Genomic DNA, 24,345 nt, shown 5'->3' with positions numbered 1-24,345 from the left:
TATATCAGGTGTAAATTCAGTTTGAATACCATTCTTAAAATATCGGCAGATAAGCTAGAAGTATGAATGTAGTGACAAGGTCTGAGACCACTGCTTTAATTGTGAGGATATATAAAATTTCATGTTATCAATCTCCTTTGGGGAAGAAGTGCAGTCAAGTGACTGCTCTTTTGATTGCTGTGATCTCTTAGTCTCTAAAGCACAGAAGTTTTATGCTGAAAACACAATCCAGTTGCTGTGTTCAGATATGCAAAATTTGTTTACAGCATTTTAGGATACTTGACAAAATATCCTTTTCTTACAGGGTTTTTACATATCCGTGTTTATCAGCAGCTCTTGATAAATATGAGGTAAGTTAGAGGCTTAATCATACATCCACAGATTTTAATTTGTGCAGCTGAAGAATTTCTTTGCCGTCTAGTTAAGAAAAAATAAGGATCAAGTAAGAAAATTGATTTTTTTTTTTTCAGGAGTATGCAGATGTGCATGTATTTGAAGTTTGTCAGACTGTAACACAAAGCCCGTTAGCTGGTATAAACCACTGCTCGCAGCTCTTACTCTTTTGTCTTAATTCTTTCGTTTAGCTACAGATACCATTGGATGAAAATCTTGAAGAATTTTGGATTGATTTCAATGTTGGTAGCAGAAGTATATCTTTCTATGTGGCAGCAGATGATGCAGTAAGCTAATTTTTGTCTGTCGTACTGGATTGTTCTGAGGCAGTAGATAGACATTCTTTCAAGTGTATCAGATTTTTTTCCCCACATCAACATGGGGAAGTTATGTGTGCATCCATAGTGTGAAGGCGACAAAAAAATCTAGACTTGGGGTACATATTTAAATCAAACAATTTCAAAGTAATGACTTTCTAAAACTGTTTGCCAACAGTTTAACGTATGCACACATGAAAAAGAAGCCATTTACAAAATTGCACTTATAATTTCTGTAGATGAAACTCAACAGTTTAGATTAATGACTCCACCAAAGCTCTTCTGAAATATTGTTCACTGTTATCAATGAAGCATACGTTCATTGTCACTCCTTGTAACAGAGGATTTAAAAAGTTGAAAATTTGTCCTCATTGAATAACTTTGATCACTGCACTTCATTTCATTGTAATGTAATGCTTTTTCTAGCTTTAAAAATATGTATTTTTCATATAAGGATCATCAGTGGGAAACAGTCGTTATACCAGAAGAAGAGGTAGACCTGTACAGCCTTGAAGGTATTGGCATGCAAAAATGTGACTTTTTGTTACACACTAACTTGGATTTTCAAATTGATTAACCCTAAAGTACTGACTCAATTCTCAGTAAAGCAAAATTCCCACTTACAGTATTATAGGTACTGTTTATATCAGGGATAAAATTGCACTGCAGTCACATTTGCATTTTAGGCATGCAGGTGGGATTTTATTAAAACAATTTTAAAATAATGTCTTATAGTTATTTCAGTGCAAAACAAGGCATAAGACAGTGACATTTAATAATATTGCTTTTAAACTAGTTAGAATAGTTTTGTAAAAACTATGATTTGTCTGCAGCTATAGTGAATATTCTCCAAAGAAAATTCTACAGCATAATATGCAGCATAAGGATTTCTAAAAGATTGAATCTTGAATTGTTTCACTAATAAAATTTATTGTAGGTTAGAGTGAATTAAATCAAATATAGATCTTAATAGCTGAGCTGAAGAAAACAAGTTTCATGTATTTACAAACATTAAATGAGATGTTGTTAAATTGTAATGAAACTACTTTTCAAATTTTGTTTTTGTCCAGAAAAAGATTCAAAGAAATTATTAACAATAGAGCTAAAAAGCCCAATGAATGTGGGTAATCAAGAAGGAGAGAAATTTTTTTTATGTTTTGATTCTATCTTGGAAATCAAAGATGTAACTAGAAAGATCTATGGATTTAGTAAATGTAAGGTAAGATTTAAACACCTTTTTTGAATAGTTTTTAATTGATTCAAAATAAATGTCTCATTACCACATAAATGTTGTTATAGCTGTGATTATTGGTATCTATTTATACTGAGAGTTTCTGATTAATATTGCTGCTACAGAACAGCATTTCTCTCATAATATGTTAAGCTTCAGCAAAGTTGCCTAATAAGGATGAGAGGAAACGGCTTTAAGTTGCGCCAGAGGAGGTTTAGATTGGATATTAGGAAAAACTTCTTCCCTGAAACGGCAGTCAGGCACAGGAACAGGCTGCCCAGGGAAGCAGTGAGTCCGCATCCCGGAGGTATTTAAAAGCTGGGTAGATGTGGTGCTCAGGAACATGGTTTAGTGGTGGACTTGGCAGTGCTAGGTTAACGGTTGGACTCAATGATCTTAAAGGTGTCTTCCAACCTAAATCATTCTATGATTCTAAGATTTAAAATTAATTGCAACAAAAATTAACTGGCTGGAAGGGGATCATCATAGCTTAATGTCAAGTTTTGCACATATAATTTTCCAGAAACACAAGAACTGGATGATTACAAATATGGAAGTCTTTCAGAAATGAATCATAAGCTATCTCATCTTGCACTGTGCTTTACACTCTTATGAATTTACTCATTCAGTAAAAAGTTTTTAGCAATCCATAGCTTACTCCTTACTGGTTGTAACAAATTACTTTGGCCTGAACTCTGACTGACTGAGAAACTCGTGAGGCGTGGTACTGCTATAAGCTTGTAGAGTCTATTTGCCCCTAAACCTGATTTCAGACACTTATGATCTCTGACTTAAATATTTTCTTTCTGTTCCTTGTTTTAAAAAAGTGAGCAAAGTATATATTTTACATAGGTGGTTACTCATTTTGTAGGGCTTTAGTAAGAAGCAGTCTGCATCAGTTGCCAAAACAACTGTACATGTCGTCTTTGATGAAAGCGGATCACAGGTATTTTACTTCAATTTGCTAAGATGGTTGTTTTCTTGGTTTTTATATTTAGTCTGATTATTAGCTAATTTATGACCATTCACCATAAAAACAAGGACTTTTAACAATGCCAGTAAGTAAAGATAACTGCAAAACCAGTTAAGTGATTTCTGGTAAGTATGTATTGTATATTTGGGGAGATTATAATATTAATATCCAAATAATATTAATAATTAATATCAGAATACTTCAGACAAATATACACAGGGGAAGTTCTTTTGTGTGACTTGTGATTTGGTAACCCATGCTTGTTAGTGAAAATAACAATTAGGTTGGATGCTTTTCAAAGTAAAAGTATATAAGGTCTGAAGTTAATGAAAATCTACAGTGAGGAATGTGTTACTTGAGGTAAAGAAGTTGCTCTGTGTGTGTTTGTATAAATAGAAAATATAAAACATAATAAAATCCAAATATTATATAAAAAAATGTAAAAAATCAAAAATATCATATAGGTTCTGGTACCAGAAAGTCAGTTGTCACCATGTTTGGAAGACAAATATGAAGAAGAGGAGAGACCCAGTAAGTACAAAACCCAGCAACTTCCTGGAACTTTGAGGACTCTGAATAAAAATAACAGTCAAGAAAAATGCAGAGCTGGTTCCTCCAAGGTAAGTAGGATTATCAAAACAGAAAAGGGTACATCAAAAATACAAGTCAATTTAAATATTTATCATATTCTATAATATAAAACCTCTGTTATTTAACAGTTGGAATATAATTAATACAGGGTTTGATTGTTTTTCTTATGACGACACTAAGCTATATAAATCCCTTTGTAAAAAAAATTTCTCATTATTATGTATTTTGAAACTGTGACCATGTGACAAAAATAAAAAGCAATTGTTAAGGGCCTTCAGACCATTATGCTCTGAGAATTATCTTTAAAGAGAAATGTTTTCAAGACATGCTTAGATCTCTTAGATCTGCGAAAGTCTAGTATAGCCTCTGGAGACTTACCCTGGCGAGATCAGCAATCGTAATAGCTGTAATTAGAGACAAGTCCTATAGGCTTGGCATTCACAAAGACTGATGATTACAAAAACGCATGTGGTTGTCAAGATGAATCCTGTATCCTGGTTATTGAAATCACAATTTCAGGGGCTCCTCCTATGCATAGCTGATTCTCTGGTTTAAACTGAGAGGAGCCCAGTTTGTTAAGCCTGGTGTTTCTTTTGCCCCACGGTCATTCTAAAGTTATAAACATATTATGGTTATACTAGGACTAACTACAGATATGCTAGGGATGGGGGAAAAGATGAAGCAGTGTCACCATGTCTTCATCATGCAACAGACAATGCAGTGCATGTCTTGCTAGCAGTACTCTAGTAAACCTGTTCCTGAGGTTCTGCTGGTTTATGGCTTATGTGATGGCTTTGCAGGAACTCCTGGGAATCATCTTGGTTACTTTGATTGTTAACAAGGGAAAGGGTTTGTCCATACTTTATTGAATTAATTTAGAAAACAACAATCACTGATCTCAGTTTAAAACCATTAGTTTTAAGTATTACATAATTCAAGTATTTTGGTGAACTAAAAAGGGAACTGCATAAAAATCACATTACATTGATGGGTGCAGCAACAACAATTGACGTTCCAATAATAGAAAGTGTCAAAAGGCTCTTGGAAATAGATTTTCTAAAATCTTGTGTTGCCATCCTTAGATCTGTGTATTATGGTCAAGTTTTTTCTGTTCCTCAAGGTAACTACATCTTGTAAAAGGAAAGTATCTGAAGCATCCGTGCTTATTCCTGGAACTACAAGGTTTTCCACAGGGAGTCCACTGGTATTTGTTAGCACACGTAAGTTTACAAGTAATTTCAAGGTAAAAATATGCTATTAATCATCCTTGAAATACAAGGATGAACTGTGATCCTTTACAGACCTGGAAATGAAAAGTAGACCTTATAAAATCTCCCTAGCAGGTGCTTTAAACTTGAAATTTTTAAACTGGGCCACTTGCTACTGGTCGATAGACATGATGGCGGATGGTAGCTGCAGGTGCATTCCAAACAGCTGAAGGCCACTTATCGTTTTTACTGCTGCTGTCAGTCAGCTGTTCGTGCTGGAGCAAGCTGAGAAGTCAGCAATTGATTAGAAGACCTAAAACATAGGTGTTTTTTCATCTCTCTCCTCATATGCTCTTGGTTTAAAGAATTCGCAGTAGTTAGTGCTTTTATAGCAGTGGCAGTGGAAAATTGGCTTTCTCCAATGTGTACATCTATCACTTGCATTTTACTCTTCTCTAGAAACTGCATGTGTTTCTTCAAGGGGCAGGTGATTATATGGCGAGTGAGCAAGGTGGGATCCACTGCAAGATTGAGTCACAGGTCCAGTGCTACTGATGCTTACATCAGAAGTGCTTCTTACAGAGAAAAGGATAAGGAAGAGACTATCACAAATAGGGAGTCATCACTTTCCTACTGTAACAGATATTTAATACTTTCTACAAGGGAGAGATTTGTAAGACAAAGACCAGTAGAGGCTGGTGATGCAACTAGTGGCAGAACAGCACGACTAACAAACTTAATTTTCTTGCCTTTAACTGTCCGAAGTGCATCAGTATCCTTAGTTATGTATGTCCCTGTATCACATAAAAATTAAGAGTAACAGAGGCTGGAAAAGAAAGCATTTTCAGATTAGGATGGAACAAGACAGACGAATTCTGTAACTTCTTTATTTGGAACTTAACCACAGAGTCTATTCCAACAAAAATATATTACAGTAAAATCTTTAAATAGATGACCAACTGTTTTCTAGCAGACCCAAGCTGTAAAAAGCATTGCTTGCCTCTAGACCTCCACAGTCTGTGGGCTCATTAACCTCCATGTAACTTAACTGAAATCAATAGAATTATGAAAGGTACCTAAGGAGTTGATATAAATACTAGCCAACTTTTTTTGAAGTTTGTGGAATGGATGTGATCATGGGCAAAATTCTTCATGTTGATGTCACAGACAGCACAGTAATCATAACAGAAGAAATGGTGGAATTCTAATATGTCTCTGGTTTGTTTTCAGCCACTCCTTGTAAAGGACGATTTAAATTGCCTTTGGAAATGATAAGCTCTGCTGAAAGGTCTAACAATAATGCAACAAATGAGACCAGAACGAAGAATTTCTATCAAGAACCTACTGGAGTATGCATGTCATCTGTAGCTAAGTGTTTTACTTAGAATAACGTTAATTTCTATTCTAATTTACAGCATTGGCTTTAGTGCATTTTTGATTAGGCATTCACTGAAATCCAACAAAACTACGTAGGTTGTCACTGAACTGCAGTTTGGGTATGTGGTTTTTTGCTTCTGTTCCAGTGAACAAAGACTTCAAAGTAACATTTTTATTTTATTTCTGGTTCTAAACGTCTTTCTCAGTGAGATTCAGGTCAAATCCTGGTCTATGGGATTCTGAAGCATTTTTTTGATATAGCCATGCTTTAGAAAAAGGCTTTAATATATAGAATGTGCAGTTTAGAATATTTGAAGTGTTACTTTCTAGGAGAATTTTACTACTTCTGCTTTTATAGATTGTAATTGCCAGTGTTATTTATTGTGCTTTTTAGAGTGGGCAAAGATGTACACTAGAGAATGAATTTTGTGAAACGGAACAGAAGATCAGGAAGTCAAATACCAGAAATGAGGCAAAGCTACCTGAAAAGGTACTGGAATCAGCACTTCTATGAAATGAAAAAATAGTTTCATATTTTGTTAGGGAAAATACAAGTTTACGAGGTTATACTGTTTATGGTCCTACGCTAATATTTTCTTTTGAATGTTATCCCACTGTAGCGAGTGTGTGCTGAAGAAGTTTTAGAAATGATACAGGAGGCAAAAATTAAGGCCACACAAAAGCAAACTTTAGGCAAGTAATTTTACAAGTGTTGATAGTCCTTACTTTTAAAATTATTTCAGTTTTGTCCATTTCTTTTGTAATAATAATTGATACCAAATTAATGTCTCATTTAGATGAAGCATTAGATATTGTTCCTGATTCTCAGCCAGTAGGGAGAAGCAGCAAACCTTTGTAAGTATTGGGAAAGGATACCAAGTCACTGCTGTTATCACTCACTTTGAAGGGAGTATTTTCAGCTATTGCCAGAATTGAGATTTTGTTACATAGTTTCAGAAAATGCCAGAATTTAATTGTCTTGTCTTCCCAGAGGGTTGCATTAAGAACTGTTTGCTGTGTAAGTCAGGTCACTTTTACTATGTAGTCTTATTTTTTTTATTCTGAAATTCATGGCACCAAACCAGCACTCTTATATGTATTTGCTAAGACTACTTCATGAACAGTACTATTCCATTGTCTTAATCAAAGAATTTCAGTTGGTGAATCTGTTTATGAAAACAGTACTCATTAACAAGATCAGAGTAGGAGTTTAAGTAAGCTTTAGTAGTAACAGGGAGAGTAATTCTTTCAGATGACATCAGAAGGTAAAATGGCATATGGGTTTACGTAAGTGAACTATGCCACAAAAAGTAGTAAATTTGACACACCACAGAGTTATCTAGGTTCAAGGTTTAATGATGGCCATAGGATACTGTTGCCTTTTTGAAGTTGACTTAAAAATATAGGTTATTTCTGAAGGTTTGCCATTTTACAGTGCGTTGGTTAATTGAACAATGGTAGCAGGCTTAAGTACCAATGTAAAAATGCATTGATATCTACAAGATATCACTATTTTCCTATTTTGTGATGCATGTTTATTATAATTAAGAATCACTTTCTGCAATTCACTAATAATAAGATGGTATTATCTTTGTTAGGCTGCCTGGTCTTTTGGAGAGTTCTTTTGATAAAACCAAAACATTGAAAAAAAGAGCATGCTCTGTTCCTGAGAAGAATATAATAACTGGTGACAAGCAAAAGCTAAATCCGTCACTGGCACGTATGTCCCATACAGGTTATGTTCACACCTCAACTGTTAGTGTTAAAAATGTTTCAGATGAATTTTTAACGTACAGCTGTGCGCTTTTTTTTTCCTGTATTCATTTTTATTGTTAGTGAAAGAATTGTGAAACAAAAAGCTTTTTATTCAATTTTTTGAAGTATCTGTCCAGATAAACAAAGAAATTAAAAAAGAGAAGAAAACCAAGAAAATTAAATTGATACCATGGGGGAAGAAAACTGCAAAATCCTTAGTGGACAGTCAGAGTGTTAATCAACTAGAACAGAAACTGTTAAGGGAAAAATATTTAAACTACTACTGAAACATCATTTAAAACATTTCTTTCAGCTAGAGTGTCCAAAACATCTTTGCATTCTGATTTTAAAAAAGAGGAACCTAATGTTCTCTTTAGAAAAGAGACTGCAAATCCAAAGCAATCAAAGACGGTGAGAGTTTCTTTACCTTCATTTTTTTGACTTGGAATTAAGAGAATTGTCAAATTTTCAGTGTTTCAAAATTTGTATTTTACTTTCTTTTAGTCACAAACATATTTTTAATTGATTTTCCACTAATACAGGGTGAATTAAATAATGTCAGCTTCACTGTTTACTTTTTCAGTGTGACCTGTTTAAGATTATTTACTCTGAATTTCATTTTTAAAATCATCTTTTTAAAAAATAATTCTTAACTAAGCACCAACTTGTGCTTCTCATGCCCTTCTTCATTCACTTTTGAATGTTACAGTACACAAAACCACAGCATTTAAAAGAAAGTATCTGCTAAACTGGTTCAGTTTTATTGCTCGCTGTTTGGGCAATGCAATGGAAAATGGTTTTCAGAGGAATGTGATTTAGTACATCTAGAAGACATTTAATGAAGTTTAGGTGATTGTTGGGAACCTGTAGTTCTATTTGCAGCTTTGCTCTTCTGTTGAATGGGTTCAGAGTCTTAAACTTTATTTTTATAGAAAACAAAGTCTAAAGAACTGACAGATGCAGCAAAATCACTAATTAGCAAAATCAGTGACAGATATAAAGTGAAGACTGATGAGAAATGCAAAGCAAGAGACTCCTTGGGTTTTAACAGGTATGATGTGAACTATTTACTTTTGTGCTTTTTGTGCATGTGGCTTTGTCTGTGATCTGCTCGTCTGTCTACAGCTATTTCACATCCTGCTTTCATCTGAATTGTTTGTTCAGTTCTGATAAGCCCCATTGTACCAAAGAGTAGGAGACTGGTAGTCGAATAGTTCCAGTAGCTGAAATAACTCCAAAGGCTATTAGAAACTCCATTCAGTGGTCTTTGGCTCATTCACTCACTCACAACACATTCCGTGGAGAGAATTTAACTGGGATAGTTCATGGGCACTGCACGTGTTGCGTGTCTCCATCCTATCATCATAGTTTGGGAGTCAAACTTGAATTCAGTCATCAATTTTCTGATTATCTGAAGTTCCTAGTTCTCTCTTCCTGAAAGAGTTGACTGTTCGAGTGTTTAAATTTAACAAATACTTAAATAAGAAAAATAGTCTTACCTTTCTGGAACTGATGCTTGGAGATATACTTTACATATAATTACATGCTCTCCATGTTTGATTTTAACTGAATGACGAAGGACTGGAATAGTTAGGCTACGTTGCCTTTTAAACCTTTTGGATAGGGACTTGGAAAACATGCAGAACCTGCAGTTTTAATTCATGTGGAATGAATTTTTCTAGAGCACAAAAGTGAAAGGGGCTGATCTCTTAATCCACTTGTTTTTGTTTTTAAATGCCTGAATAAATTTGTTGTGTTTGATAAGGCTTTTATTTATATAAGCAATATTCTAATGCTTATATTCTAATTAGCATTTAACAAAATATATCCTTTTTTTTTTTTTAGGCCACATTTAATTAAATCCTGTGTCTCTAAGGTAACATGTTATTGCTTTTGTTGGAAATTTTTTTCATATCAGATATATTTACGTATATGGTGGTAGCTAGTAGATGTAAAGTGAAAGTTCACAAATATTGCTGAATGTTAAATATCTGTAGATGTTAATGTTAATTATGCATTGACTGTATATACTTAAAATACCTTTTATATATTTACTTATGTGGAATAATATTTTTACAGGCAACTATCAGCCAGTGAAGCCCAAATGAATTTCTGTTTACTTATTATATAATTGAATCTGTTCCTTTTGAACATGGCAATACTAAATATTTAGAATAAAAATGTTTATAGTAAATGACATTATAGAATCCTTAAATGGGATATAGCCGGGACACAGAAATTAGCCTTAATGTTTGGGGAGAAAAATTCTGAGGTTTGGTTGATATCCTTAAAGGATAAATTCTAAAAGATTTAGTTTCTACTAGCTCTTGTCCCCTTTTGCCATATTGTACTGTTGCTGATCAAGTGGAAGTCTGAGCAGCCGCTGGGTTTTTTCGTATGTTCATGATGCAGAACTTGCTTTTTGAGATGACAGTGTGTAGGAATGCATAGTCCAAATCTGACATATGAGTTAACTGTTTTATTTATGTATAGGAAGCAGTTCAGGATAAAAACGTGAAAACCACTACTTTTCTTAATGTAACTGCTGGTCATATTATGTAAGTAGTTAAAACATTTTCAAACAAAATTTCTAATTACCCATACCTAACTTTGTGAAATATTCATTAATTCAGTCACAAAATTGATCTGTGTGTCTGTTTGACAGGGATGACGTCTACAACTTTAACATCAGTGGGTTTGATGAGCCTACAATAAAGCTTGGAGTAAGAATATAACTGAAGCTGATACGTTATGAATAGGATATAAAGGAGCTCAGCTTAAATTATGTCTACTGAAAGTATAGTTAACATCTAAAAATGCAAATTATATCACTGAATTAAGTGGGGAAAAAAGTTTGCCATGTAAATACCTCCATCGCTTTCAAATGTGTAATGATATGCGCTACCCTAAGGTTCTGGCCACGTAAAGCTATTACGATGTTTTCCTGAATTAAGAATAAAACAGTTTGTTAGGAGTATCATTATTTTTAAATTATCCTATTATCCTGAAAGCATTATTGCCATCCTTCCAATCCCTACTGTAAAGACATCTTTGCCCAGATGTTTGAGTGAAAAGAAAAGCTAGCTAAGATAAAAGCAAGAGACAACAAAAGATAGTTTTGCTTCTTATGGCTCAGAGGAGCCTGCTGAATTGGTGAAGGTAGTGAAGCAAGTGAATGGGAAACTAATGTATTAGTTTGAGATATTGAAAGTTTCAGTCAGTTCCAGCTGGTTTTAACTATCAATCAGCTCTGTTCTTAACTTACGATGATTAATTTCTACCTTAGAAATTATTTATTTGCTGAGTATAAAAACTGGGCATAAAAGCCCTTAGCTGTTACAGTCTGGTGGCCTGTTTAATTTTGTTTAAGTTGTATAACAAATGAAAATCTTCATTTGTTTCTTACTTATTTACCTTTTTAGATCCAAGAATTGCATGTTACTGAACTGAGTATTCGTACAGATCCAAACAAAAAAGGGTAAGGATGTTATATTGTGTCCTAGTCTGCTGATTATTGTGAAGAATAGTACTGTCTGCATTCTCCAGCATTCCATTATGAAAATCCAGGGAATGCATGCATGACAATAATATCTTGACAGTGTTGTTTTTCCAAGCAATGAAAATAGCTGCTGTGGTCTCCTAGGCTGTTTCATGATTTTCCTTTGGGAAGCTGATAAAAAGGAAAGAATGTGTTTCATAAAGAAAACCGCTTTAATTCTCTTCATGGAATACTACAGGGATATAAACGCCTGAATAGAGGGGGCTAGTTTTTTGTTAATGATCAGCCTGCAAAGGGACATATTGTTACTATGTGTTCTTACTGCTCATGAGCAAATAAGCGTATCCTCTAGAGTTTAAGGTGAACAGATATTTCCAAAATAGATGTGAAATCAAAAGTAGGTACATTTGTTTGAATCTGTAATGCACCTATCGCATGAATAGTAGAAAGATTTAGAACAAGTATTTTTAAATGTATCATTTAAAGGTATTTTTTCTTCTTCGAATTAAGGAACGCAGATGACAGTAAAACTAGCACTGAAGTGAAAGGAAGAAGAAAAGTAAGGCTCAGATTTTTGTGGATCAGTATACCTTATCTTTCTGCCTTTAAATACCAATTATGTAAGTGAAAGGTATATTAAAAGTAAATCAATAACTTAAGAACTTACTTGTTTTTTGTAGACTAGAAACAATCAAAACAAGAAGCATCTCTTTAGTGACACAGACACAGAATACAGAGGTGATGACAGCAAGACAGACATTAGTTGGCTACAAGAATCAAATAGGAAATCTAAAGCCCAGTTAATTGATTACAGTAGAAATAAAAACCTAGGGAAACCAGTAAGAACAGACAAAAGTAAGAAACTTTTTTCATATTTCTTAAGAATGCTGCAATATGTTTGTCCATAGATACTAACTGCACAGCATGTAATGTGCTGTGTTGCAGATACAATATGTTTTTGTTGTCTTATTTCCAAGCACAAGGAATTTTCAAACTAGTTCTAATCATTTATAAAGGTTAATTTCCAAAAGGTCTGTATATTAATGTGGAAAATTATTGGAGGATGGGACAGGCAGAGGTAGTTGTCAACAAAAAAACCTTTGGCTTTTTAAAATAATGTGCTCAAAGTAGTTTACTGAATCAGTAAGTTTGCAGGCATAAAAGTGATTCTGTGATTTTACAGCTAAAACTCTAAATGTCAAATATTTGAATTTTTTGCTGATTTTCCTAACTTTATGTATTGTAACAGCAGATAAATTCTCTGAACCTGCTTGCCGCGTGGATAAACCTAAAGGCAAAAATGCAAATAAGAAAAAGGTAAATGTAAATTTGCAACTAGACTTGTAATACATATTCAAAATGTCTTACCTCACTACAGAAACTGTTTTTAAATAGTTTTTCATAAATACGTGCATTTCTCCATGCTTATTTCAAGATCATTTGTTAAATACAGTTTGTTCTTTTCAGGTACTGTATTCTTTTTATGTAGTATTTAGCTAGTATTTCAGGCATAATACTAGCTATGAGTTAGAATGATTATTATACATTGATGCTTTTCTAAGTTTTATTACTTAAAATTATTGATTATGTCTATTTACTGCTTAATAACCATCCGCTCCATTGAATATGCCATTAGTTTTTCAGCGAGGGTTTTGTCTAATGTGCTTAACTGAACATTAATACCTTTGAGATTGATTTCTTTAAATGAATATATGTAACACAATGAAACTGCAAAACCAAAATGTTATAGATGTTAAGAAAGAATAATAATTGCAAAATATTGTAAGCTTATTAAAGGTGGGAGTATAATAAATTATAAGTGATTATGAAAATGTTAATGGAAGGTTTTCATAGATGTTTGTAAGACAGAGTTTAAAAGACAAAACCAAAAAAACCCACCAGAAAAACACAAAACCTTCCCCTGTCCCCTCCAGACTACTCTTTGGTCTCTCAGATTATACAATAATATATTATATATATATCTCTCTCTGTACAATAATTATTTAAATCTATTTAATGTTAGTAGCTTAAAGCTACATACATGCACTCAAGGTAAATCATGCATATGAAAATACAATCACCACATGTAGGAATTGATGGTGATGTCTAGTCCATGTAAATCAAAACTGAAGAGGGCTTCAGTTCTGAACAGGGCTTCAAAACTGAGGAGGATTTCAATTGCCCAATGTTGAATCGGTAGACTGACTTACTAAAATGTGTCTTTTTTTAGTAGCGAAATTCCCCAGATCTACCCAAGCAAGTTCAAAGTGCCTACTTTGAGGAGGTAGGGTTCCACTACTGCGTAGACTTAGATGGAGAGCATCTGAAGCCCAGGAAGTCCCTAATAGACTTGACCCTGGAGATGAGGAGGCTAGGAAAGCGTACATTTTGCATAGAGCACTTTTCAAGAGAGTAGGAGGCAAGAATTCTAATCTCTCGTAGTCTGAGAAGCGTTGCACTTACATTTTACATCCCTTCTAATGTCAGGTCCCTGGGGTGCTTTCAGTGAGAACACGCTTTGCTCTATTTCTTTCTGAACATTGACTGCTGTGTAGAGAGAGTGGCACGAGTTGTGATGTAGCAGGGGGACGGATAGAAAGGAAGACTGATTCTAGTCTAGTGGTTAAGGTAATCAGTTCAGGGGTGATGATCAAGGATCCTGGTTCCTCCTCACTATGCAGGCTTTTGGTTTTGTTCTATTTCAAACCAGTTCCACTGTAGTTTAAATGTGCACATATTTTGGAGAGCAAGCTTTGGAAACCCACTTCAGCTTTGCTGTAGTTCAAAAATGGCATTTATTTTGCCTCTTCACTTCTTTGACTCTCACATTCCTGACTGCAGTGTGCCCTATCTACAGTGAAAATTATCTTCCCAAATGTGTAGTAGACTGATGGTTGGACTTTGAGCTTTGGTAAAGTTAAACTTTTTAGTTGTTTTGAAATAATGGATTTCAAGTAAATTAAACCAAGCTATCTGCCATTTGTTCTTATATATATATTTATTAATCATTCTGATATAAACTGAAGATGTTCTTATTCTTCCAAAGATAAATGAATGTAAAAAACAGAATTCAAGAATGGATGAAACAATAGAACAAACCACCAGACAAAAACGACCTCGAAGAGCAGCTTTAGCAAAAAATTACAAAGAGCCTTCCAGTTCAGAGTCAGAGAGCGAAAGGAAATCTTCAGCGTGCACCTCTAAGGAGGAGAAATCAAAAATACAGGTATACAGTTACACTTTATTCTTAAAAATCCACTTCTGCCATATTTTTCAAAATAAACTCTGATCTCCTTTGTACTTAGTACTCCTGAATTTTAAGTGCCCAACATGAGCAAGTTGAACTGAATTTTATTTATTATTTCTGGTAGTGCCCTTTTTTAATTATGAGTATTTAGCTGCTAAGAAAATCAGTCCTAAAGAATCTTATCAGTCGTGTTGAAATTTATTCTGCTGCAAAGACTACAAAAACTGTGTCCTTTATTTTAAAAACTGAACGATATTATGAAAATGTCTATTAAATGGGAGGTTTTAGTGAGCCAAATTTTGTTCTTTTAGATAATGTGATTTTGATAATGCTATGCCAATTCTGTGTGCAATAGAAAATGCTGACTTGACAGAGGGTATGTCAATACATTTGCTGAATATCCAAATAGGATTTTTAGTAAATTAAGCAATGACATCGGGTGCTAAAACATGTTCATTCTTTTAGCATAACATTTCAATGTATATGGATAGGTCTGTAAACTTCATTGATTAAATCCTGAAGCATTGGTAATTGCTTCCAATAGCTAAGAAGTTCAGAACAGAAATTTGGGTGCTGAATTAAACAAATGCAGTGCTTATTGATATTAGAACACTTGATATGAATTTAAGCACTTCTAATGATGTTTCTTTTGGAACCTTCTGCCTGTTCAACGGTACAAATAGATAATTTGCTCTTTACCTGCATATATAGACACTTCTGTATGTTTACAAATAATGTTTATATAAATTTTGTATTTTAATAGAAACATACGAACAGGGAAAACAAGGATGATAATCAGCAAAAGGAACTCCAGGATATTGTATCTATGGAGCCAAAGAGAGTAGCTAGCTATGTACATAAAGCGTTTAATAAATCAAAGAATTCTGCAGAACAAAAGGAAATTGAAAAGGCTTCATCTGAGAGTCCTGCATCTCTTGAGACAATGAGATGTAGGTATTTTGACTTTTAGTTTGTAGCAATACTGTATCAAAAGTTGGAGGTAAATGAGGATTATCACAGTAGTACAATTTTACATTTATTTCATGCTTTTAAAATAAGAGATATCCCCTAATTCAGGGGAATTACGTGTACCACATAATTTAAGGAAGTGTATTAATATGTCACTAATGCTTTTATAGGTTGGTACAGTTACTTGACATCAGCATAATATAGAAGTGCAATACCTAAGTGTTAAAACGAATCTGGTAACCGCTAAAATAATGCGGAGAGTGCAAAAAGTGCAGGTGTGGCAAGTTGTATGCTGACACTTAAAGTAAAATTCCACACATCTGAGACTTGCAAATACCTACAGTTGGAACAGTTAGCAATATGGGGCTTTAAGTTACCTTTTCTTCTTTTCATCCCTCATACTGACAGTTAAGTAACTGTTTTCTAGGTGCTGAAAGAGTATCAGAAGGAGATGTTACTCAAGAGCACACTTATAGCGAAAGATCACCTGGTCTTCAGGAGTCCACACTAGAAAAAAGGGAAATGTTAAACTTTGAGAAAGGAATCTCTCCCAATAACTTCTGTCCACGAAAAAAGAATATTCAAAGTATATGTCTAAATCAGTCCCCTGAGACAACTGTTAAAAAGTTAACATTTGGAAATAAAAGTTTCTCACCAGTTTTAACTGAAGCATCTTTGGTAAGAATATTAAAGTTACTCTACAATTATTTTAACTGAAATTGTTCCGTTCAGCTGCCAACTGTTTTATGCTTTTGTATGTCTCCTTTCAATAATGATTTTTTTGTTTGTTTGTTTATGTGTAGCTTAGCTTAACGACATATAAAACTGTGAGTGGAAAACGTGCAAAAGGATCTGTATCTGAAACACGTGATAATAATGAAGATTCAAGTTTCAGACATTGCTTTTCAGACACGCTTTCTACTAAAGGAAAACTACAAGACATCACTAAACCGATCACCAAAAGTAAAGAAGAGGTATGTTACTAAATCCTTTGCTCTTCAGGAGAGAGCTGCAGCTTTTCATCTATTTATTTACTTTACAGATGGGGAGGTTTAAGGGAAATGCATCTTTCTTAGTTAATTTTTAAATGTTTGAGATAAATTAGAGAATTGTTTATTATATGGATACAAGGAAAGAATTGTATCCGAGCCAGATCAATTATAATTAATATATTTAAAAAATAACAAGGAGTAAATATTTTCTTCTTGACTTTCAATAAAAAATAAACTATTTTTCACAAATTAAAGAATTGTGACGTCTGCATGGAAAAATTCTTGAGGTGAGAAAGTGCTCTTATAGTTTTCACATTAATGTCCTACTCAATAAAACAGCTATTGTAGCATTGGTAAATAAAAAAGAAAAACCCTGCTGTATACCTTCAAACCACTTCTTTAAGTACTTTTTCTGGTGAAAAAAGCATTAATGAGTCCTTTAAGAAATAATTTTGTTTGTGCCCTATTGCAAGAAACAGTTAGACCTTATTGGTCGTTTGACTTATTGCTATCATTAATTATTAACTTGGCGAAGAATTTGTTTATTCTTTCATCTAGTGAGACCTAGTAGTAATTCACGCAATGATTTTTTTTTTCCCCACCTGTAGTTGTCTTCATGTCCCTAGTTTAATGAAAAGCAATATAAATGTGGATTTCTGATGAAGACTTTTAAAAGTGCTTTAATTTGGAAGCTAATAAATCAGTGACTTTTCTTTTAGGATTGTGTACCACCATCTCCATTGTCTGCTTCTAGTGGAAGTAAAGTACACTCTTGGAGTGAAGAACCTTATGGCCCCATACATGAGTCAGGTACAAACGTTTAATTTAAAGCAAAAGACTTTCTATGTGTTTCTGTAAAGGTTAAGAAATATGTTTATTTGGCATAAAAATATGGCCCAAGTCTTTCAATCTTGTTTTCTTTTATATATTTTCAGTATTATTCCATTTTTACTCTTTTTCTCATTTTCTCTGCTGTTTTAACTACCCCCAAAAAACCCCAAAAATTTGCCTCCAAAATGCAGTTACTGTAAAGAGTTAGTTGCACTCTTAAGAAAGAGTTAGAAGCATTCCCACTGATACTGGAAAAAAAGTGGGGATAATGGTATTACCAAGAAAAGAGGGCTTAGGAAATCCTGTTGTTCATTTACATCAAGTTCTTATATCTACCGGACATGCCCTCCATAAATGTAATGCTTATTAATTTTTATGTAGTTCTCAAGCTTTAAAGCCAAGACACATACTTCTAGAGTTTGGATCCAAAGGGTCAATAAACTCTTCTTTATCCTCCCATGTCATTGTTCTAAATAATCCTAAAATTAAACATTATTTTCATGTTTATTAAAGGACCGAGTATACAGACATTTCTCAAACGAAGGTACCACAGTGATACAGAAAGCAACTCTGATGAAGCAGAAACAAGCAAAGAGGAGGAAAAGAAAGGAAACAGAACAACAAAGTTACAGCCTAGAAAATTATTTAAAACAGATGATGCTGTTACTTACAGAGGTTAGTTATGGAGTGAAAGTTGTCTATAGTTGTGCAAAAGTTTAAAATAACATAACAAATTAAAGTTTTAACAACAAAAGATAATATCCACAAAAAAGCATTCTACATGTTTAAAAAAGGAAATAGAAAGAAATGCTAAATATTTAGAGACTACATCCATTTAAAAAGTCAGAAAATTGGTATGAAAATAGAAACTGGTCTCAGCCATCTAATTGGTGAAATTAATCTATATATTTAACAAAAGCTGTTCTAGGCCCTGTTGTAACTTCAGATAGGATACTTTTTCGTACTGAATTGTGACATTGTCTTTTTTTACTTCTCTTTAGTGTCTGAAAGCATATCTACTGTATCTGTAAATGATCTGTCTGTTTTGGATGGGGAAATCTGGGAACCTGGTTGTTCAACTATCAGTATATGTCAGAAGCTCCAACAAGAATTTACTAAGAAAATTGAGGCAAGACATTTTGTATACAATATTAGTTGCCTGTGTGGGCACAGTGCACATGAATGATAGCTTGTCTTACACCACAGAATTTGCTTAAAAGGACATGAAAATAGCTATGCGCATAGAACTTCAAGAAATTACAGAATTCAAGTTTCCTTTTATGCCTTTTTCAATTCATTCTTGTATGTAACTCTCCAATGACTTTATTTCTGAGGTCTGTTTTATTTTTTTATCCTGTTTGTTGTTTCAAAACAAGCTTATGTATCTAAAGTATATGAGCGTACTGCATTTGACTTTTTTCAAATTATCAAACCCATGAATGAAATTTATTTGCAAAAAAGGAAAACATAGAATCATAGAATGGTTTGGGTTGGAAGGGACATTAAAGATCATCTGGTTCCAAGCCCCCTGCCATGGGCAGGGACACCTTCCACCAGACCGCGTTGCTCAAAGCCCCATCCAGCCTGGCCTTGAACACTTCCAGGGAGGGGGCATCCACAGCTTCTCTGGCCAACCTGTGCCAGTGCCTCACCACCCTCAGAGTGAAGCATTTCTTCCTTATATCGAATCTAAATCTACCCCCTTTCCGTTTAAAGCCATTACCCCTTGTCCTATCACTATTTGCCCTTGTAAAAAGTCCCTCTCCAGACATGAGCCTGAATAATGCGTTTGTTCATCTAAGACAGCTGTAAGCACACATCATTCATTCCATGTGTACTTTCTCTCTTTTGAGGAAATATATTTTTCAAATAATGTACTTCTAATTAAGTTAGGTAGAATTTTATAAAAAACATAAACCCACGTTTATTTACATTTCATTAACAGAGAGCTTTTCCTTAAAGGATAGGGAGATAATTAAAAAAAAAAAAAAGCTGTTTTGCTCAGTTTGATCTGTGATACTAAGCAATTACAGTACTAAACATACTACAGTTTTTTTTCCCCTAAAGTGAAAATAATCTGAATTTAATGTTAAAACATCCTCATAGAGCCGCTCACAGAAAATGGATCATTTTACTAAGCAATCATTAAGAGCTGCCCATGAGCATTTGACAACAATGAGTTACCAGCTTCACGAATGCAGGTCTGTAACAAAAGATTTATTTTAAAACACCCTTAAAATGCAATGAATACCTTCTAAAAGTAACTCATTTTGTTTTGGTAGGATCAGGCAGCTGGACAAATTTCATTTTGCTCTCCTTGAGGAACTTGAGAATTTTGAAAAAGATTCTCAGTCCCTGAAAAACATGGAAAAAGAATTCTTGGTTTGTATTTTAATTGCTTGATCATGGAGAAAAGTGAATTCTTATGGAATCCACAGATTATTCATATCATCTATGACTTTAAATCATTAATTCTGATTTAAAAAGCCTTTATCATTTTGCTTAAAGTTGGGTCAAATTTCAAATAATGAATTTGAGATGTTAGGATTGGCTAATGGTATGCCCTTAGAATTTCTAAATCGCCACTATAGGTTTTTCTTCCTAGAATAAACTACTACTGCTACGTTTAATGGGCTCTTTACCCCACTTCATGAGCCTTTTTTTTTTTCGACTGGCCTGTATTTCAGGAACAGCATGTAGGCATTTGAACCTGATTTGCTGTGTGTTCTGCGATGAGCCATTGACATTATGGGTCTGCTACTTGCTGTAATGTAGAAATCAATATACAAATATTCATATAAACACAAGACTACATTTGCTTTTTTTTATTCTTAAGGCATGGCTTAAATTATATGGAAAGCCTGATTAAAAGACTATGCATATTCTTTTTCATCATTTTGAAACTGTTACGCAGAACAGATTTTTGGTGAAAGTGGTTCCATGAAAATAGAATTCCTGAAGTGCCTCATGCTGCCAGCTAACCTTTTTTTTTTTTTTTTTTTTTTTTTCCCAGCTTCAGTGGTGACTGTATAACTCCTACCCATTCTGTGCTGAGTCTGTGGTTGTAGGTTATTTTATTCATATTAGATAGCAGCCAGTTTTAGTTCAGAAAAATACTGGTTCCTGCTGATTATCATCTATTAATATTTTTCTTTCTAGACCTTTTGGAAAAAACATACGCATACTTTTAGTACATACATGAAAAATGAGCAACAGAGGTTAGTAGGCTTCATTAATCCTGGGTGGAGATTTGTGTTCTGTTCATTTGAGGTATAAGTTAGGCCAACTACTATTCTCTGTGCAATTTCTCTCTTCCATAAAATAGAGATAGTAGATGAGGTGAGAAAATGAGATTAAAATGTTATGTTACAGGAAAAATGTAATTATTCTCCTCCTAAATTTCTCCTACCTGCTGGACTATTCCGATAGCAACAGTGATGGTAATATTTATCTATGCTTTTAAGTACAAAGAGACTACAAATAATGGGATGTATTCGTGATGTGTGTGGAATGTTCATATGTAGTAAAGCTATTCGCACTGCCTTTTATTTCTTTAGAATTCAAATTCTTAAAACTTCATTTGAAAAGAACATCTACCATACTGTTGACTATGAAGAACATATTTTTACTTCAGAGGTATGATGAACTTGTTTCTTTCTTGTTTTTAATAATTTTTAATTCTCTAATTTTACCGACATGTATTGATTTTTTTTTTTCCCAAAGAAAGTCTTGATCCTCAGCACTGTATTAATGCCGCATAAGTATTCTTGTAGTTTTTCATTGTCATAAAATATCCTTTAATTTAACACTATTCAGTGTTTTAGGGCTAGATTTCACCCATTAGTAGGTGTGTGCAATTATCTGGAAAGCTGCTGCAAGATTTATTCTGTGTTCTGTGGCTTTGTTTACCCGTGTTAATCATGCAAGAAAGAACAAATTTAAAACACACGTCCCTTTCCTTAGGCAGGTGGATGCGTGTGCATCTGTATCTCTCGGTTATAAACCATTTAGGGGTGTAATTGTCTTCTTGAAAATGGGTTACCAGTTGTGAGCAGAGAAGATGCATTCAGTATCTTTTTATAGATGCATCTGATGAAAGAAGACATAAAAGGACTCCAAGAGAAACTTCTTAAAGAAATGGTAAATGAAGTTATCTTGTCCTCATTTTTATTTATTGTTTAAGTATACCTGTTTGAACACTAAATTACTAAAAAATGTAATTTCTAGTCCCCTATCAAAAATAAAAATGAGTCAGAATCCAAGTATCACCGACATGTTATACTTCACACCTTATCTGGGTGATAAAAGCAACAGGTAGATATGGATATACTGTTTTAGTTCTGAGTCTTAATATGTTGCATGTTGACGTGGAAAAGAAAAGTATCATATTTGATATGTTAAAAGCAGCATATACTATGCACTGGAATTACAATACCTAAAAAAAAAAAAAAAGGAAGATTTTATTTAAAGTATGCGATAAATGTAATGCTTTTTGCACAGCAAGAAGAGGAACTGTGGAATGTTCGCAGAGGATTGCAGACATTGTTTCAGTCAGAAGACAGAATTCTGAAGTAGCATTTTCAGATACCTTCCTGAAATTCAAGGTGAATGTAAACAGTCTTTTATAATGTAAAATTTGACAACTATTTTTTTTTTTACACTCAAGGAAACGATTGTAATGAAAGCATATTTTCCTTCATAGTATTAAAATATTTGTGGATAAGACTTCTCCTTTTATATGTGAGATTTGGAATTATTTTACTGAATCTGCTAAAATGTGATATGTAAATTTTTGGATTTTTAGCATGTGCTATTTTTTAAGAAGCCTTTAACAATTTTTATAGGCTCTTTAACTGACTTTCAGAGAAATCGCTTCAAGTTTCACTTTGAATCTATGTTTTGGGTCTGTGTGTACAGAATACCCCTTTTGTCTGATCCAGAATACAGTCAGAAATTACTTAGGGATGAAATCACCTGTTTTGATCTCAGTCCTATTTGTCTGTGTTGTTAGACGTCAATAGGAGTTTCTAAGAGAAAACAAAACTCTAAACACTTGTGGTTGAACTACGTTGCAAATAGTTGTATTAAATATTTCAAGAAAAATATATGTTGTCTGTCTTTTTTTAACAAAATGATGTTATTACTATTTTGCTTTAAATCACTAATACATATTTGCACGTCAGTCAAATAAAACTTACTGCTGTGCAAATATTTCATGTAAGACAACAGATAGCAAGAGGGTCTGCTATCTGTAGCTCAGAAATATATCCTACATACTAATACAATCTGTTTCATATACTTAGATATCAGAAGATTTCCTAAGAAAACGACCAGTGAGTCATAATTTACACTTCTCCTTTGTTGCCATGTATCAGCTAGAAGGTTTCTTCTGAATACTTGTCATGTGCAACTTCTAAGCTAATATTTCTCTTAATTTGCTTTTAAATTAAACAAAAAACTACCTTGCATTTTATAATTCCTTAAGAACCTTTTAATCTTTTTTTAACTTGCAATCCTGCATTTATATACTGCAAACTTGTCAGGCTCAGAACAATACCTTTAATATTTTTCATTTAAGTTCCCTTAAAAAATAGGGATTAAAAACTTACAGCTGATCAAGAAGTAACAGATATAGAGAATTAACTCAGAGAGTGTGCATGTCTTGGAGCTTGTCTACGTTACCACATGCAGAGCTGCCTCTCTACCATGGAACTGACTCCAGATTAACACTCCCAGCATCTCAGGAGCCTGAGCTCACTCAGCACTGCACTAACACAACTTCCCAGCTTCTGGAGCAAGGCTGAAGAGGGTACGTGCTTGTCTGTAGCTGATGTTATGACCACAGAAGTCTCAAAAGAATATATTAGCCAATTTTGGGGCAACAGCTCTTCACAACTCAACTGCTTTATAGCCCTTATTTTACATTCTATTATACCTCTTATGTTGTCCTTTGGCTGTCTTTAACGTAGAATCGTTAGGGTTGGAAAGGACCTCCGAGATCATCGAGTCCAACTTCTCTGTCATTTCTTCCATTCTTCCTCTACCCTCTGAACTCTTCTGTTTTTCCTCAGTTTCCTTTCTACATTCCTAATACTGCTTCTATTATCAACACAGAGACCTTTACTTACAGTAGTGGTCTTTAATCTAATTTTTTTCTCATGTTACTGAAACCACTCAGTGGAAATCTCTCTAACTCTTATTTATTTTCATTCCAGCTAGTTCTGAATGCAGCTATTATGCTATATTGCTATTATTATAATCTACTATTTTTTAAAAAAGTCTAATAGACTGGCTTTCATCATTTTAAGTTGTTGTCTGTTGCTTAGGTCTCATGTTGATTTGACTTCCTTCAAACCCACCTGTCATTTTTTCAAAATATTTATCCAGTAGAAGTTCCCTGCTGAACCTCACCACTATCTGCATCTTTGGTGCTACTTAACCAGTTTCCTTTTATTAACTCTTTGTTGGCTTGCTCATGCAATCTGTCTCTCCTACAGGTACTTCATATATCTTTTGGTTTATCCTTCATTATTTCTGAAGGTAACCATTTCCTAAAGTTTATTTTCAGAGAGAAAAATGGCATGGTTTAAAATTGAATTTTAAGGTAAAGTTAAGGTAGAAAACTCTTTGACAGAGGTCCTCAAAGAAAATGGGAAAAACTACTGATCTGTAAATTACTTCTGTATCTTTATATTAATATTGTCTTTAAAGTAAAGAAAAAAGAAAAGTCCATACTCATAGATTGTAGCCTGAACTCAGCACTCACTGAGCAACTTACTGTAACTTCAAAGTTTGCCTCATTCAGAGCAGGGGATGGGACCCGATGACCTTGGGAGAGGACCTAGGTTCTTACCAACTGAAATTAATCTGTGACTTTATGAAAAAGATTGCTTTTTATCCTTATTGAAAATACCATCTTTAAAAACCAACTTCTTAGATCAGAAATGGATGTGATAGATTTC

At 33.8% G+C, this 24,345-nt stretch overlaps 1 protein-coding gene across 1 annotated transcript in view; it reads left to right on the top strand.

The window, feature by feature from the left end:
* Positions 1-24,286, top strand: part of SYCP2 (synaptonemal complex protein 2) — a 34,623-nt gene extending 10,337 nt beyond the window's left edge. Inside the window, exons 13-45 of the mRNA XM_087749839.1 lie at positions 305-350; positions 585-680; positions 1,165-1,225; positions 1,781-1,929; positions 2,813-2,887; positions 3,379-3,534; positions 4,626-4,725; positions 5,944-6,062; positions 6,711-6,783; positions 6,888-6,945; positions 7,689-7,825; positions 8,159-8,256; positions 8,778-8,896; positions 9,691-9,721; positions 10,339-10,403; positions 10,511-10,568; positions 11,268-11,323; positions 11,855-11,903; positions 12,025-12,199; positions 12,594-12,661; positions 14,391-14,570; positions 15,355-15,541; positions 15,988-16,238; positions 16,364-16,534; positions 17,272-17,362; positions 17,897-18,058; positions 18,385-18,512; positions 19,490-19,584; positions 19,666-19,765; positions 20,543-20,601; positions 20,941-21,019; positions 21,467-21,523; positions 21,884-24,286. Of these exons, the coding sequence (XP_087605965.1) occupies positions 305-350; positions 585-680; positions 1,165-1,225; positions 1,781-1,929; positions 2,813-2,887; positions 3,379-3,534; positions 4,626-4,725; positions 5,944-6,062; positions 6,711-6,783; positions 6,888-6,945; positions 7,689-7,825; positions 8,159-8,256; positions 8,778-8,896; positions 9,691-9,721; positions 10,339-10,403; positions 10,511-10,568; positions 11,268-11,323; positions 11,855-11,903; positions 12,025-12,199; positions 12,594-12,661; positions 14,391-14,570; positions 15,355-15,541; positions 15,988-16,238; positions 16,364-16,534; positions 17,272-17,362; positions 17,897-18,058; positions 18,385-18,512; positions 19,490-19,584; positions 19,666-19,765; positions 20,543-20,601; positions 20,941-21,019; positions 21,467-21,523; positions 21,884-21,958 (3,424 nt within the window). The 3' untranslated portion in view covers positions 21,959-24,286. The remainder of the gene's footprint in view (positions 1-304; positions 351-584; positions 681-1,164; positions 1,226-1,780; positions 1,930-2,812; positions 2,888-3,378; positions 3,535-4,625; positions 4,726-5,943; positions 6,063-6,710; positions 6,784-6,887; positions 6,946-7,688; positions 7,826-8,158; positions 8,257-8,777; positions 8,897-9,690; positions 9,722-10,338; positions 10,404-10,510; positions 10,569-11,267; positions 11,324-11,854; positions 11,904-12,024; positions 12,200-12,593; positions 12,662-14,390; positions 14,571-15,354; positions 15,542-15,987; positions 16,239-16,363; positions 16,535-17,271; positions 17,363-17,896; positions 18,059-18,384; positions 18,513-19,489; positions 19,585-19,665; positions 19,766-20,542; positions 20,602-20,940; positions 21,020-21,466; positions 21,524-21,883) is intronic.
* The last annotated feature ends 59 nt before the right edge of the window (positions 24,287-24,345 follow it).

The sequence above is a fragment of the Nipponia nippon genome, unplaced genomic scaffold (genome assembly GCF_047370975.1).
Source record: "Nipponia nippon isolate SJK-2023a ecotype South Korea unplaced genomic scaffold, ASM4737097v1 scaffold_13, whole genome shotgun sequence".
In the NCBI taxonomy this organism is placed as follows: Eukaryota; Metazoa; Chordata; class Aves; order Pelecaniformes; family Threskiornithidae; genus Nipponia; species Nipponia nippon.
This window is presented reverse-complemented; position numbering and strand designations above follow the sequence as displayed.